General features: G+C 46.7%; 1 protein-coding gene across 1 annotated transcript; it reads right to left on the bottom strand.

Annotated features, from left to right (window-relative positions):
- Positions 1–1519: 1519 nt before the first annotated feature.
- On the bottom strand, positions 1520–6614 carry LOC127327339 (putative E3 ubiquitin-protein ligase RING1b). The gene is made up of 10 exons (XM_051354116.2): positions 6221–6614; positions 5977–6112; positions 4199–4257; positions 3672–3753; positions 3436–3556; positions 3285–3326; positions 2658–3182; positions 2253–2360; positions 1944–2144; positions 1520–1856 (listed from the first exon to the last, which is right to left on the bottom strand). Exons 1-10 carry the CDS (start codon positions 6393–6395, stop codon positions 1824–1826), a joined length of 1482 nt encoding a protein of 493 aa, XP_051210076.1. The 5' UTR covers positions 6396–6614; the 3' UTR covers positions 1520–1823.
- Between the last annotated feature and the right edge of the window lie 7279 nt (positions 6615–13893).

Raw genomic sequence — 13893 nt, 5'->3', positions numbered from 1 at the left:
CTTGGCATGTGAGCACGAGGGAGGAAGGGGAACGATGACGAAGTTGTCCGTTGAGCGCCCCAAAAGACGGCAAGTAGGCCAGGTTTTAGATCGATCGAACTCAGTCATTTTCATTCAACTTTCTAACATATAATGAAATTTGAATAAAAACATTAATTTCATCGTATTTTTATTGTCCGTATGACGCATCAGGAGGACAAGGCTGCGAGCGAACGCGCCCCAAGCACCACTAAGAAACATCCACAAATGATCAATTCAACGCTTCTGCTGAACGTCGTTTGAGGGCATACCGCTGGAGATGCTATTAGCCTAGAGCATGTACAATGGAAGATGCTTAGAAAAATAAATCGGGTTTTTCTAAGCACCAGTGGTTAACTAGACATCTCTCATGTACATAAGCAATAAAATGCTTGGTTTATTTTTCTAACCACCACTCTAAACACCTTCCATTGTACATGATCTTACCAGATCAGCGTCAACCCCGGTAAAAAACACTAGAGCACCCATAGGGGGCACGTGCTGTTTATGTGCACAGTGCATTCCTTCTTATTCTTTTCCCCCAAGATTCCTTGGATGGTTTGTTTTCTCGCCTAGGGCACGGCAGTAGCCACTGGCCAGCCAATAGGCCCAGCGAAGCATCTTCCCGATTGGACGCGAGCCAGGAGGAGCATGTACGGCTGGTGCCAGCCGCCCGTGGACCGTGGCGATTTACACAGAAATAACCCTTTTGCGTAAGAATAGCATAAAATGACCCTCCAGCCAAACTATTTCACGTTTCTAACCCTTTTGTGTGGCTCCCTTCGAAAGGACGCCACACCCTTCTATGTGGCGCCTTTCGCAAGGGTGCCACACCCTTCTGTGTGGCTCCCTTCGCAAGGGCGCCACACATTCTGTCATACGTGGTGGCTCGAGCTTGTCTGCCGACAATGTGTGGCGCCGCTCCCACGGGCGCCACATAGACAGGTGTGGCGCCCTTGCGAAGAGCGCCACACAAAAGGGTTAGATGCATGAAATAGTTTGCCCGGAAGGTCATTTTGTGCGTTTCTTTCAATAAAGGGTTATTTTTGTGTAAATCGCCGCGGCGGCGCGGAATACCCTACCACTACCAGGCGGCTCTATCTCGAACTCGGCGCGTCCACGAGCTATACCGAGGGCGTGCGTCAGCAACGAGGAATTTACTAGAGTAGTGCTAGTGGGCTTTTCTTTTTCGTTTCACACTTTCACCGGCGGCAGCGCCAGTGCCGTCGTCAGCTTGGCGTGGGGTCAACGACGACCCCGGGGGGTGAGACAACTTTATGACGATGTGCTCGCATCTGGTAGGACCAGCAGCAGTACCGTTGTGGATACTCTGAGGTGAGGTGTACCTGTCAGACGCGTACTACAGCGCTTGCGTGTCAAGACCTCAGAGAGACCGCGAGTATATATAGGCTGGGACTGTGATGGTCAAACTGTCAAAAGATGCAGAACCGCACGTCCCCGGCGAGATCTTTCAACGGCAGTCAATTCACTCCAGGAAGAATTACCGCTGCACCACTCGATACATATATATAGGGTTAATAAACTGACAACAAGGTAATTTTCTTTGTTTGACCTGTTTTACACTGCTACTACTCGATTCTGACCAGTCCACTTTACTTTATGTTTTAACCAATGAACCACTTCACAAGATAACACAGTAATAACAATTTAAACAATAAGATACGGCCAATAAATACTTCTACTTTGACTCCTTTTTTCCTCCTATATTGAATGACTTCTGTACAGGTTTTCCTGCAGAGCTGGATCAGGCTGACGGTGAAGAGAGCTGGTGCCACCAATTGTGCCTAGCCTTGTGTCTTCAGGGAGTACAGCAGCTCCTGCGGATCGGGAGGAAGAAACGAAACAGGTCATTACAATGGAGCAATCGGGGAAAGCAACAAGCTACACAGTGGAGATAGAATTACCAGGTCCCCGGCACCGGAGGCGAACGAAGGGTAAAGCTCCGAAAGAGATTTCTCTTCCTTCAACCTTTCCAGGCCATCGAACCGATCCAGCATTGCTTCGTCTGTACCGGTCTCTTCTATTGCAAAGGATCCGTCTCTGGAGTTCTTCCTGAAGTAAATCTCCACTTCCTTGGCTTGCCGGGACAGCTGAAGAGCAACGAACTGAAAGAGACGCAGAAACAGAGTAAGCACAAGTCCTGGCTTACTGATTTTGATCCAAGTCTGCATTACAAAAGGCAAGCGTTGTAGAAGCAAGTGATTAGGGATGACCTGGCACAGATGGCGAACACAGAACGTTGGCTGGCAACTGAGGTAGGACTTCTCCAGTTTCGGCATGCTTTGTCCATCAAGTGGAGCCAGAACAAGATACAGGTTGAGCTACAGAACACAACAACAAAAATATTCAGCAAACCTGATGGATATGAGCCATGGCCTTCTCCAACAAGATTCTCTTAGCCCAGGTAGCCATGTATATGCATGTGCTGATGTTTTTATTGCCCGTGCAACACTAGAGAACAAACAGAATAGCACATAGGAACAAAAGAATGCATCCAGCCTTTTAGCATGTTTAGTACAGTCATATGAATCTTCAGAAGCATAAGTATGAAATAACAACTCTATTTTTTTCAGAGGAAGCAACTGTAAATTCAAACTATTGCGATGGTCTGCTCTTACCTTACTATCAAACTCATCAGCATTACGGAGATGATCCACCAACTTGGCAACACGCCCACCCTTGACCATCCTTCCACTGGAGCCACCGGCACTGCCATGCCGAGTTTGACTGCGGGTGCCATTTTTGCCCCAGGCAAGCATCTCTCCACGCAGCGGAGAAGTAGCCAAGATATCTCTGGCACCTCCCATATCATCATTCTCCTCGTAGCTACTCTCGACACTGCCAATAATCTTAGCCGGGGATGATCGTGGCACAGGCCATCTCCGAGCTCTTTTAACCTTTACTTCTGGCGAACGGTCATCAACAGAAGACGATTCTTTGCTGCCCTCATTGCCATTTTCTTCTCTCTCCTCCTCCTCATCAATGTCAGTCGGGGCAATATCAGGAGAACTATTCCGTCCTCTCCTCTTTGTCCGCATATTCCCCCGAGTCTTTCTTGATGTAGCTATTGCTTTTGCAGTGGAGCGTTTCTTCACAAGTGCTTCTGACTGTCTTCGGTATGTTTCAGCAATGGATTCTTGAATCTTTCATGACAGATGAAGCAAATGTCAATAACAGGAAGACAAATACCAAATAGGCAGGTTAAATAATTTCCAACCAGCCATAGACAGCCAAAACAAACCCACCTTTTTGTTGCGAGTCTTCTCCTCCTCACCAAAAGCAAGTTCCTGAAAAATCAAGTAAATTAGAATCACTGGGACATGTACTACAACAAAAGCTAGATAAACAAGAGTAACAAGACAACTAAGCATAACAACTGGATAACTTATGCATCACCTCTTCCTCGTACTTGTCAATATCTGGATATAAAGCTAAAATTAAAGCGTCAAAATTAGGATCATCCCTCAAGGAACGTCTGCTCTTGCAATGAGTGCGGCATGCCGGGCATTCATTATTTCTGCATAAAACACCGCCATCACTTATATTGTCAGTGAAATAAAGTTGGATCTACATTTTTTTGAGAGATGACACTGAGACAAGACAGTGCAGACAAATAACACAAGGGAGCATACCCAAGCCGCATGGATTTATCAATGCAATCCCTACAAAACCGGTGCAAACACTCCATAACCGTTCTTGTTTTGCGGATAATGCCTGCAACATAGGACCATAAGACAAGGCAATTCTCAGATATCACGGTTTGCACAGAGATGCTACTTAGTTTCATGTACAAAAAGCTGACTCATCCTATCTTACAATATTATAAAAGCTAGATGCACTCATATAAACTTCTGTGAGATGTGAAGATCACAAGATTTGTGGGCTTTTTTCAAAGAAAAAACTGGTGCACATTCTCTAGACTTCTCCTCATTGATTTGTGGACAGTCCAAATATGCATGTTTGTGTATCAGAAACAATGTGAACCTTGAATGTGCTAGTTTCAGCATTTGTAGTAAATAATTATAAAAAACCCTGACATCTACAGAATAAGAGCATCCAATTTCAATTAGAATTAATGCTTTCAAGAAAGAAATCGTGCAAAGTAACAGAACATTAATATCTCTCAGTCTGAAAGTAAGTTGAGAAGGCATATTCTCACCTAAGCATATAGGGCACTGCACTTCCTTCCGTATATCCATTAATTTCACTAGTATGAACCTGCGTGAGAAAACAATGTTTCTTTAGCTAACAGTTTCAAGCCTTGAATAACATGAAAAGCAAATCTTCCATTACCAAATGGCATATCAAATTACTGACTAACAATTTATTAAGATTTGTGATATTTTTTTCTTTTTTAAAATAAATATATTGCTGCAACATAAAGAAACATAACGTTCAGGTCTCACAATGGGACAGCAGAAAACAGTGAAAAAGGAAACTAGCAGCACCATAGGAGTACTTGAACACCGTAAACTAATATTTGACAGGCGAAAGAAGAGTCTTAGCCAGCTGAGGGATGCCAGCAGCACCAACAAAATCCAAAAGAAACATAATTGGAGGTCAGCAAATACTATGCCTGGGTAATTATGTGGATCAAATCTGACAGGTATGTGTGACACAGTCTGACAATAGAGTAGAGCAAAATGCTTTCCTAGCAGGAAACTACACTGAGCCTACAGTAAACGTGAGACTGATTTGCACCTAGCAGGTAGTATGAACGGCAGGAGACACAAATACACAGTAGAAGAGCTGTCTCAAAAAATACAACTCTGATCCATCATGTGTGATCGCCGATGAATGATAGCAAGGAGAGATCCATCAAGCAGCCGTGGGTTTCAGTACGAAGATCACAGAGACGGCTCATGGAAGGTGTAAATCATACGCCATCACGATAATTAGGAGTGCACGTGCGAGCATACAACTGAGTTAAGACACCTAAGCAAGCAGGGTAAAGACCTATCGCAGTCATGGAGGTAGGATAGCAACAGTAGAACCAGATAGATATTCAGAGCACGACAAGACAGTTCATGGCCAAAGAAATTTGCGGGGGACTCTACCAATGCGCTGCAGGAAACACGAAGAGGTTCCCCGTACAGACGAGGGCGGCACTGTTACGAAACTGATGGCCCAGCTGGACGATCTCAAGCTTGGATGGTGTTTGGCATAAGAGCATGGCGTGTCCACGGTACCATGTGAAAATACGATCGTACGGGTGGCAGGCTGGCTCCAACTCCGAGCAACAATGGTGGGGCAATTGCGATCAGGAGGTCGGGCTAGCATCGATCAAGGAGGTAGGACGAGAGAGTTGGGCGTGGCTGGCGGCACAGGATTCAGGAGGAGGAAGAAAAACAGGGAACAGTGCGGAGCTCTTCGAAATAGAGAGCTGACAGCACGACGAATAGGACTGCCGGTTAATTCAGATGTGGGTGGCGGCTCTGTGGTGGCGGCTTGGTAGGCGGCGATCCGGCCTGGATGCCGGTCCAGTCATTTGGCGTCGGGAGCACGGCGCCTCCGCGGAGCCGTGTGACGGAAGCATGCATGCTGCAGAAAGATCCCATGACTCGGCGGTGATGGGAGCGGTCGCGCCGGTGTGGGGCGAGCGAAGCGGCCACGGGGTAACGACGTGGAGGGCTCGTGGTGGCCCGCCGCCGGCGCGGGGAGAGCGAAGCGAAAGCAGCATACGAGGCACGCACGACGCCACGATCGAAGAGATCCCATGGCTGGACCGCTGTAGCCGACGAGGTAAGACGGAGCGGCCACGGGCGGTGCGGCCAGGCTCCTCCCGACGAAGAGCTCCGGCACCGACCCGAAGACCCGAAGCTAGCGTACGGGGGACGCGGCCCGATGACGACGACGGGAAATTGGGCAGAGGAGGAGGAGATGGGAAGGGGGTGGGACGAAGAGAGGAGAGGCGGTTGAGGTTCACGGGTGACTTACTCGTCCATGTCGGCGCCGTCGCTCTGCGACGACTGGCTGTCGTCGTCGTCGTCGTCGCGGTCTTCGTCGTCGTTTCCGCCGCCGCCTTCCTCGTCGTCCCGCTGGTCCTGCTCCTGCTCCTCCCCCGCATCGGAATCTGCCAAGCCCACGAAACACGGAAGCCGAGTGAGCGCAGGCCCGAAGGAGGAGAGAAACAGAGGACGCGATGCGCGCGCGCGTGGTACGCATCGCGAGGGAAGCTCACCGCCGTCGTCGCGCTCGCGGCGCACCTCCTTGGCCAGCTCGGGGGCGGCTCCGTTGGGCGTCCCTAGGGCGTTGGCGTTGCCGTTGGGTTCCGCGCCTGTAGCTTGGTCCTGGACGTGGGGTTGGACCGGGGCGGCGCCAGCGGAGGACGGGTGCGGGCGCTTTTGCGCGGGCATTCCGGCCGGCTGGGTTCCCGCGCCGCTGGTCCGCGCGGCGGTCGTCCGGGGCCGAGGGGGAGGCAGAGGATGGATGGGCGCGTGCGGGCGGGCGGAGGAGTGAGGGAGGAGGAAGGAAGGGGAGGCAGGAGGTGGGTGGAAGCGGGTCGAGTCGAGGGAGGCGAGGCGGAGAGCGAGAGGAAAAGGGACGAAGGCAAGGCAGGGCAGGGGTGGTGCCCTGTGCTGGCTGTGTCGCGTGTAACTTTGGGTTGGTGCCTGCCGCCTCTGCGCGTGGCTGCCTCCACCCGGACCCGACCCGGCCCGTCTCGCCTCGCCGGTGGTACCCTGGTAGGATCAAATCAAACCGCGCTCTCCTCTCGAAACAACAAAATTTGCTATACTCCAGCCGAATCGGATCGTCGTCTCCGTCTCCGGGCCGGTTCGTCGCCGGTGAAACTTCCCGGTCAACGCGTATGAATTCCGAGGAGAAAAGATTGGATGTGAGACGCAGTACTACGTACGTAGGATCGCCCGATGCAGGAACCTTCTTACGATGATTGGCACTAGGCCGTCGTGTTGACTATTGCATCCATCTACTATGTAACTTGTGTTTCGTGTGTGGTAGTGTTGACACGAGGACTACCATCGCTCCGTTTCGATAAAACCTTTCCGTGCGTTCCTTTGGGTTTTGGGTGTTGTTCTTCTTCTCCGGGGAAAAAAAATTATTGCTTCTCCGTTTACGCGAAAATCGCGGAAGAAACCGAGATCCGTGCCCGCCGATATTTGGCAGGGTTGCATATCCTCTCTGGAATCCAAGCGGGTGTCGTCACGTTTCCTTTCCTCTGCGTGCGTCGCGGAAACGTCTGGAGCGGGACCACTTCCAAGATACGGCGTGTAGGTTTGCTCACTTTTGTACTTTTCGAAGTGGCAAGATAGACAGGTGGTACATCGTTGTGTGGCACCGTTTCGTAAAATATATTATGTGGTCATTGCCTTATGCTCCAACGATCTATCCCACCTAACCGCAAAAGATGGGATATAGTTCTGAGGGGGGGGAGTGTTTGGCGACACATCGAACAAGAATTTCATAGTTTACCAGACTTGTATTCTATAATGTGCATCCACATTAACAAAAATCCTACTTCGACAACGCAGAGAAGGGTTTCGAGGTAGAGGGAGGGGTTGCCAACTTCTGCAATTTAAAGCGGCCTATAAGTTTCTATAATTAAACTTGATGTAGAGATCTTGATTTGATGTTTGCTAGATACTAGATCTAATGATAGGATACGGAAAAAATAATTGTACACCGAAGAAAAGGGTAGACTCGAGGATATAAGATTGTGTACATCAAAACACACCCCTCTTCATATCAACAAATTAAGAAGGTGCTCCTTTCCACCGCCGCATGTGCCTGCCGGTGCGCGATTTCTTGCGTTATCTGGCTATGTACAATGATTTTGTCGCATCTAAATCATACATTTTTCCTAGTCTTCCGGAAGCTTTTAGATTCGCCACTGCCTATTGTGGTCCGTAGGTGTGCTGATGATGTTAGGCTTTGGGCTCACCATTGGACATCTCTGGCCAATAGGCATTTCTATGAAAAGAGAAAACAGTCTCGTGTGGACCCTCAAATGGTCTCTATGTATTTTTATAGTTTTCTAAAAGTAAAAGCTATTTCTGATGTGTACTTTCCCCTCCACTCCAAATTAATTGACAAAATTTTGATTAGATTTGGTCTAGATATGCATGTATATTTATTTTTTAAGCATGTAGGTTCGCTTATTTAAAAACACGTCAACTAATTTGAAACGGAGGGAGTACACTGAAAGACACGCACGAGACTACGAGAGTATCAGAAGAAATCTTTATGTGTTATGGTTTATTTTATGTTCTCTTGATGTGAAACTTACAACTCGATATAAAATTTGAAAATACAACTCAATGTCTCGGTTATTTACATGTGAAAAAGTTCTAGATGGGCTGAGGCCTGATCATGGCAGCAATATGTGCATCTAACTTCTATGGGATGGTGTGCAATATGGGAGTATAGATCTATTTCATGTCTTAGATCTTTTTATATCGAACTTGAAGGTTTGACAGGTACCCAAACCAACAAGACCGGTGAAGGTATTAAGGCTTAAGTAGTATTAGTTGCATGATTTGACGCTATGCTCAAGTGACAGTATTTAGAGGTTAATAGTGTGGTTATCATCTTGGGGGGTGACAGCGTAGTCACAAAACTTAAGATGATTATCTGTTTTGTCTTAATTCCATGCTCCATGCAGTATGCGGAGGAATCCGGGGTGGACAATTGATCCGTGAAAACCGTGACATTCAGCATTATGGTGCACATTAGGACACACTGCTGATGCATGTAAAATGCATACATGAACTTTGTAGTTTCTTAACACATATTCCCACATATTTGCATCATAGTAGTAGTTATTATCAATGTTCTTCATGGTTTCTGGAATTTTCTGAATAATCCCCTTTCTTTTGGTTTTAACATTGTTTGGCAGAAAACACCTTCTGTCAGTATTTTTGATTTTATAGGAGCTACAGGACTTCAAAAAAGGCAAGGTGGGTTACATGGGTATACCATATTGGATAGTCGATATTGCTGTACCTGGTATGGATCCATGAGGGAGTACATAAGGCCCATGAAGCCCAAGAGAAGTCGAATCCTAGAAACTAGATAAAAAAATAGGCAAGTATTGGCCCCATCGGGTAAACCAACATGTAATATGTAACCAACCCGGGATTGGACTCTGAGACCTGGCCCACTATATAAGGGCTAGTAGGAGCCACCGGGGAGGGGATTCGGAACCTTTGTCATACCATGCACCATTGTAAACCCTAGTTTCAATACAATATCGGCGACTTTAGCCTCAGATCAATATATGTCGGATACCTCATTTGTCTGACAAGTCAACGAAACCACCAGCGTTCTCTTGTCCCTGAAACCCTCCATACTTGTGGGCATTTCATACATTCGATCCGAATTATGGATTGTAGTATTGTAAGTTTTTTCATAAAAGACCTAGGTTTAACCGAACCTTGGGAAACACTGCTAAAAAGAATTTAAGGAAACTTCTACAAGACGTGCTACTTAGTTTTATTTCACGTTTATCGGACTTTTCCAGTTTACTTTGTTGGGTGTTGTATTCAATGTACGGATATAGGCTAGGGTCAAGGATTCTCGTGCAGCTATGCATACATATGGGATTAGGATAAAGATAAAGCACAATAATGTGTAGAAGGTAAAATAGTGATAAGAGTTGTGAGCAGCACATCCGTAAATACTATTGTCCCTAAAACTAGAGGTAACAATAGCCTCTTGATCCAACCGTTGTACCCACAACCGCGAGTTACAACCGTTATTATGTAAAATGCCATTCTCCAAGCGAGGAGATAAAAGATATTGTTGTTTATCCCAAGCGAATCACTAAGCGAGTACCGTTACTTCCCCTTTATGTCAATGAGGTTTCGAAGTCAAATGCCATTCTCCACTTATCTCACATCTTCCCTTGATCAATCTGGAGTGGCTTGGGTGTCTACAAGTCCTCGGATCAAGGCAAAGAGACAAGTATGCAAGATACCAAAGCTCATATTCAATCACTACACAATACTCCCATATGATAATATGCACATGAACGCAGTGAGGATTCACCTTAACCCGCAGCTCGTGAGGACTACTCACACCTAACAACAAGATCAAAGATAGAAATAATTGTTGCAAATAGTTAGGTTGAAATCAAATATTCGTACAATGGTCATCAATTCTCAAGGAGATCTCTATTACAAGGTGATGGCTATGGAGGGGATTGGAGAGGAGATGGATGAACTATGGTGGTGGATCTCCTTCAATGAGTTGTAGATGGATATGGTGGTGTGCGGGTCTGTTTGGCGACGAATGGCTCTCTCTTGGCATGCCTCCCTTTAAGAAATTTATAGGGTTTGACCTCAGGCATCCTTCAACGCACCGTACGGGCGGATGTTATGGGCGGGGATTGCCCGTACTAATGCCCGCTATTTCTCCTGGAACCGCCTTTCCAACCCTGGTTGACTTTGTTGTAATTGTGACATGATTCTCGTCATTAATTGCTTGTTCATTTTCCTTGAAAACGTTATTTCCTGCACATCACACAAAAAGAGAAGGGTTTGCACATCTTTGCAATCATTAGTCATTAGACACTTTAGAGCTTTGGCACCACTCTGTTCAACCTATCATGTCCCCAATGCTTAACCGGACCTAGATCGGTTTTGGGTCAAATCGGAAGAACGTAAATCTTCCACCTCTGGAAAGCTCCTACCTAACGGACACGGGGAGGGAGCAGGCAAAGCGTGTCATTCATACTGGAAAGAAAGACACCACTACTTAGCATCTTTGTTGGACCGTTGTCGCAAATACAGTGGTCTCTGACATGTCGGCTCTGAAGATTAGTGAGACACGTCCTCTTATTCACTTCTTCTTTTTTCCCTTAGCTTAGCACTCTTTCGTCTAAGGATGCCTAACCGCAGCACCAATCATTCGGGGGGTGGGGAGGGACACTACGAGTTGGGTAGCATACTTAGAGAGATATTCAGTCAATTACTTGACTTAGCAACGGGTTTAAACGTGAGGAGAAATTGCGTATTTCACAGCCATCAACCTCCCCAAGCTTATCCTTGATCGTCATCGAGCAAGAAACCAAAATCATAAGGAACTCGGCGTTTAAACCAAAATAACGAGAAGGTAAGTTCACTTACAAGTTGTAGCCTTATGAGTCTGACACTTCTTCTGATGAGGACATCCCTACCACACAACTACCTCCGTCATTGCAAGATGAAGACGTTCCTGCTGTGAAGCTCAAGTCCAATGAAGTCAGGATTGGACCAATGACAAGAGCTCGTGCGAAGCTACTTAAAAAATAGGTGAATTTGTTCTTAAGTGATACTTTGATCGATGAGAACTTTATACTGCCTAAGTCCTATTACTTATGTATGATCAGGTATGAGGAGCGAGCAAGCATTGCACGAGGAGGAGAGGAGCAACTGGACAAGAAGCTGGACGTGAAGCTGGACGTGGAGTTGGACATGAAGACATCCCATGGACGCACGAGGGAAGACCGGGAGGCATGCGCGAGAGGAGGATGCACTTCAGGCCTGTGCCAGGCCCGGTCAGACCGACCGTGCCGCCGGACCATCCGGTCCCAGCCCCGGTCGACCGGCTTCCACACCGGATCAGCCCGGTCCAAACCGGGCGCCCCGCTTGAGCCAGCCGGGCCATGTCCAGTAAGTCTGGATGCCTCGCCCGGTTGCCACCCGGTTCCTGGCCCGGTCCAAACCGGACCGGCCGGTCCCAGGCCCGGTCGACCGGCCCCCAGACCGGCCGTGTCTGAGTCTGTCTCGACCAGATCTATTCTGGGTCGGTTATTTTTGTACTTTTTCGACCTGAGGTTGTCCTGAACCCCTATATAAGTGCCCAGGACGCCCCCAAATTAGGTTTAGACCACGTTTAAGATAAACCCTAGTTCATAGTTGATTGCTTTGCAACTCTATTGAATCCCTACACCATATTGCATTGATTTGGTGTAAATCTGAAAGTCTTGTGTGATCTACCGTTTCATTGGGAATTAGAAGGTTGCAACTTACCGCTTCGTAGTCGGCGGCTACGTGCACAAGTGTGTGAAGTTGCGAATATCTTGCAGGGTTGAGAGCTGTTGCATTGGCGACAGGGAAAAATCGAGAGATCTCGTTGCGTCATACAAGTTATCATCCACTTCATCGTCAAGTTATCTCCGCTGTGTTCATCCTGTGATCATCATCACTACCGTTGCTTACTGAGAAGATCAGGCCACCCCTTATCATCTTGGTATCAGATTTCAGTGTTTCCTCGGTAAGCCATCCACAATCCACCCCATAGTTGAGTTGTCAGTGTTTTCCTATCAAGAAAAAGCCAAAAACAAATTAGGGTTGGGGTTTGCCATAGCCTTAGATTGCACTAATTTCGAGTTTTAGTTTCTTTTCGTAGTTGTATTTGCGTATCTTTTTCTTCCATCTAGTATTGTTAGGGTTTGTGTTTCCGCTTTCGTCTAGAGTTAGTTTTTGTTGCTCCGAGTCCACATAGCATACAGTGTGTTTGTCCAAACCATAGCCACAGCGTTTCGATATACGTGACTAGGAACTTCCCCAGAATAGAATAGTTTTACCGCTCGACATGCTGCTCATTAAGGTTTTGGTGCTTTGCATTATCTGTTGGCCGTGTTATCAAGGAGTTGAGTCATAAAATCAAAAAAAAATGAAAATAAGCAAAAAGAGCTACATAGCTGCGTGTGATAAAAAAGAAAAAATCCAAAAATAAAAAGTGAAGTGCTAGTAGAATCAATTGAAGGCCTAAGTTTTTCTTTCACTTCACTGTAGTTGAGAAATCTTGTGCCTATCCCGTTGAGCTTTGCTAGCGTCTCTCGAGTGCATTGCAACCTTTCATCCATATAGTTGCCTTGCCACATTTATCGCCTTCTGTGAGTATCATTGGTTGTCTACGGTTAGCGCTAGAGCTTGTTATTGGTGCAAATAGGTAGCCCACCTACAGCCCCATATACACCCTGCTTTGTCGTGTGATTGTTCTTATACCCTTGATATTCGCTTCGCTACATCCGTGCACTAGTCGTTACTACAAGTGGTAAGCAATACTAATTCACTTTGGAGCGGTAAGATTTCCTTTACTTATTTGTTTTGAGTGAGTTGTGAGAGTACCACCATATATATTTTTTTAGTGCACTAATCTACTAACCATGTCTTCTAGCGATGAGAAAATTGTTAACAAAAAAATAAGGATGCCGCTGATGTTATGACATGGAGGGAGTATGAAGCTCTTCGGAATGAGATGCGACGTGAATTCCGCACTCAGGACGATGAACTAAGGGGGACTGTTCAGGGAATCTCCCAGAAGCTGGATACTACTAGTGAGACCGTCACTACAATGAAAGATCAAATGACGGATATCCAGCGCAGTCTTCAAGTTTTGCAACTAGCTATTGATAATCTCACCCAACAACAGCAACAAGAAGAAGAAGATCCTGAGCTTCAAGATGAAGCACCTGACGCTGGTCGTGGTATTGGGCGTGGTAACTGATGTCTACGGGAGCTTCTATTCTTGTAGACAGTGTTGGACCTCCAAGAGCAGAGGTTTGTAGAACAGCAGCAAGTTTCCCTTAAGTGGATCACCCAAGGTTTATCGATCTCAGGGAGGAAGAGGTCAAAGATATCCCTCTCATGCAACCCTGCAACCACAAAGCAAGAAGTCTCTTGTGTCCCCAACACACCAAATAGGTGCACTAGTTCGGCGAAGAGATAGTGAAATACAGGTGGTATGAATATATATGAGCAGTAGCAATAACACCGGAAAAGTGCTTTGCCCAGGACAGTAAACAAGCAGTAGTAACGCAGCAGTAGTAACGCAGTAAAACAGTAAACAAGCAGCGATAGCAGTATTTAGGAACAAGGCCTAGGGATCATACTTTCACTAGTGGACACT

Source organism: Lolium perenne, chromosome 1, assembly GCF_019359855.2.
Source record: "Lolium perenne isolate Kyuss_39 chromosome 1, Kyuss_2.0, whole genome shotgun sequence".
NCBI classification, from domain to species: domain Eukaryota; kingdom Viridiplantae; phylum Streptophyta; class Magnoliopsida; order Poales; family Poaceae; genus Lolium; species Lolium perenne.
This window is presented reverse-complemented; position numbering and strand designations above follow the sequence as displayed.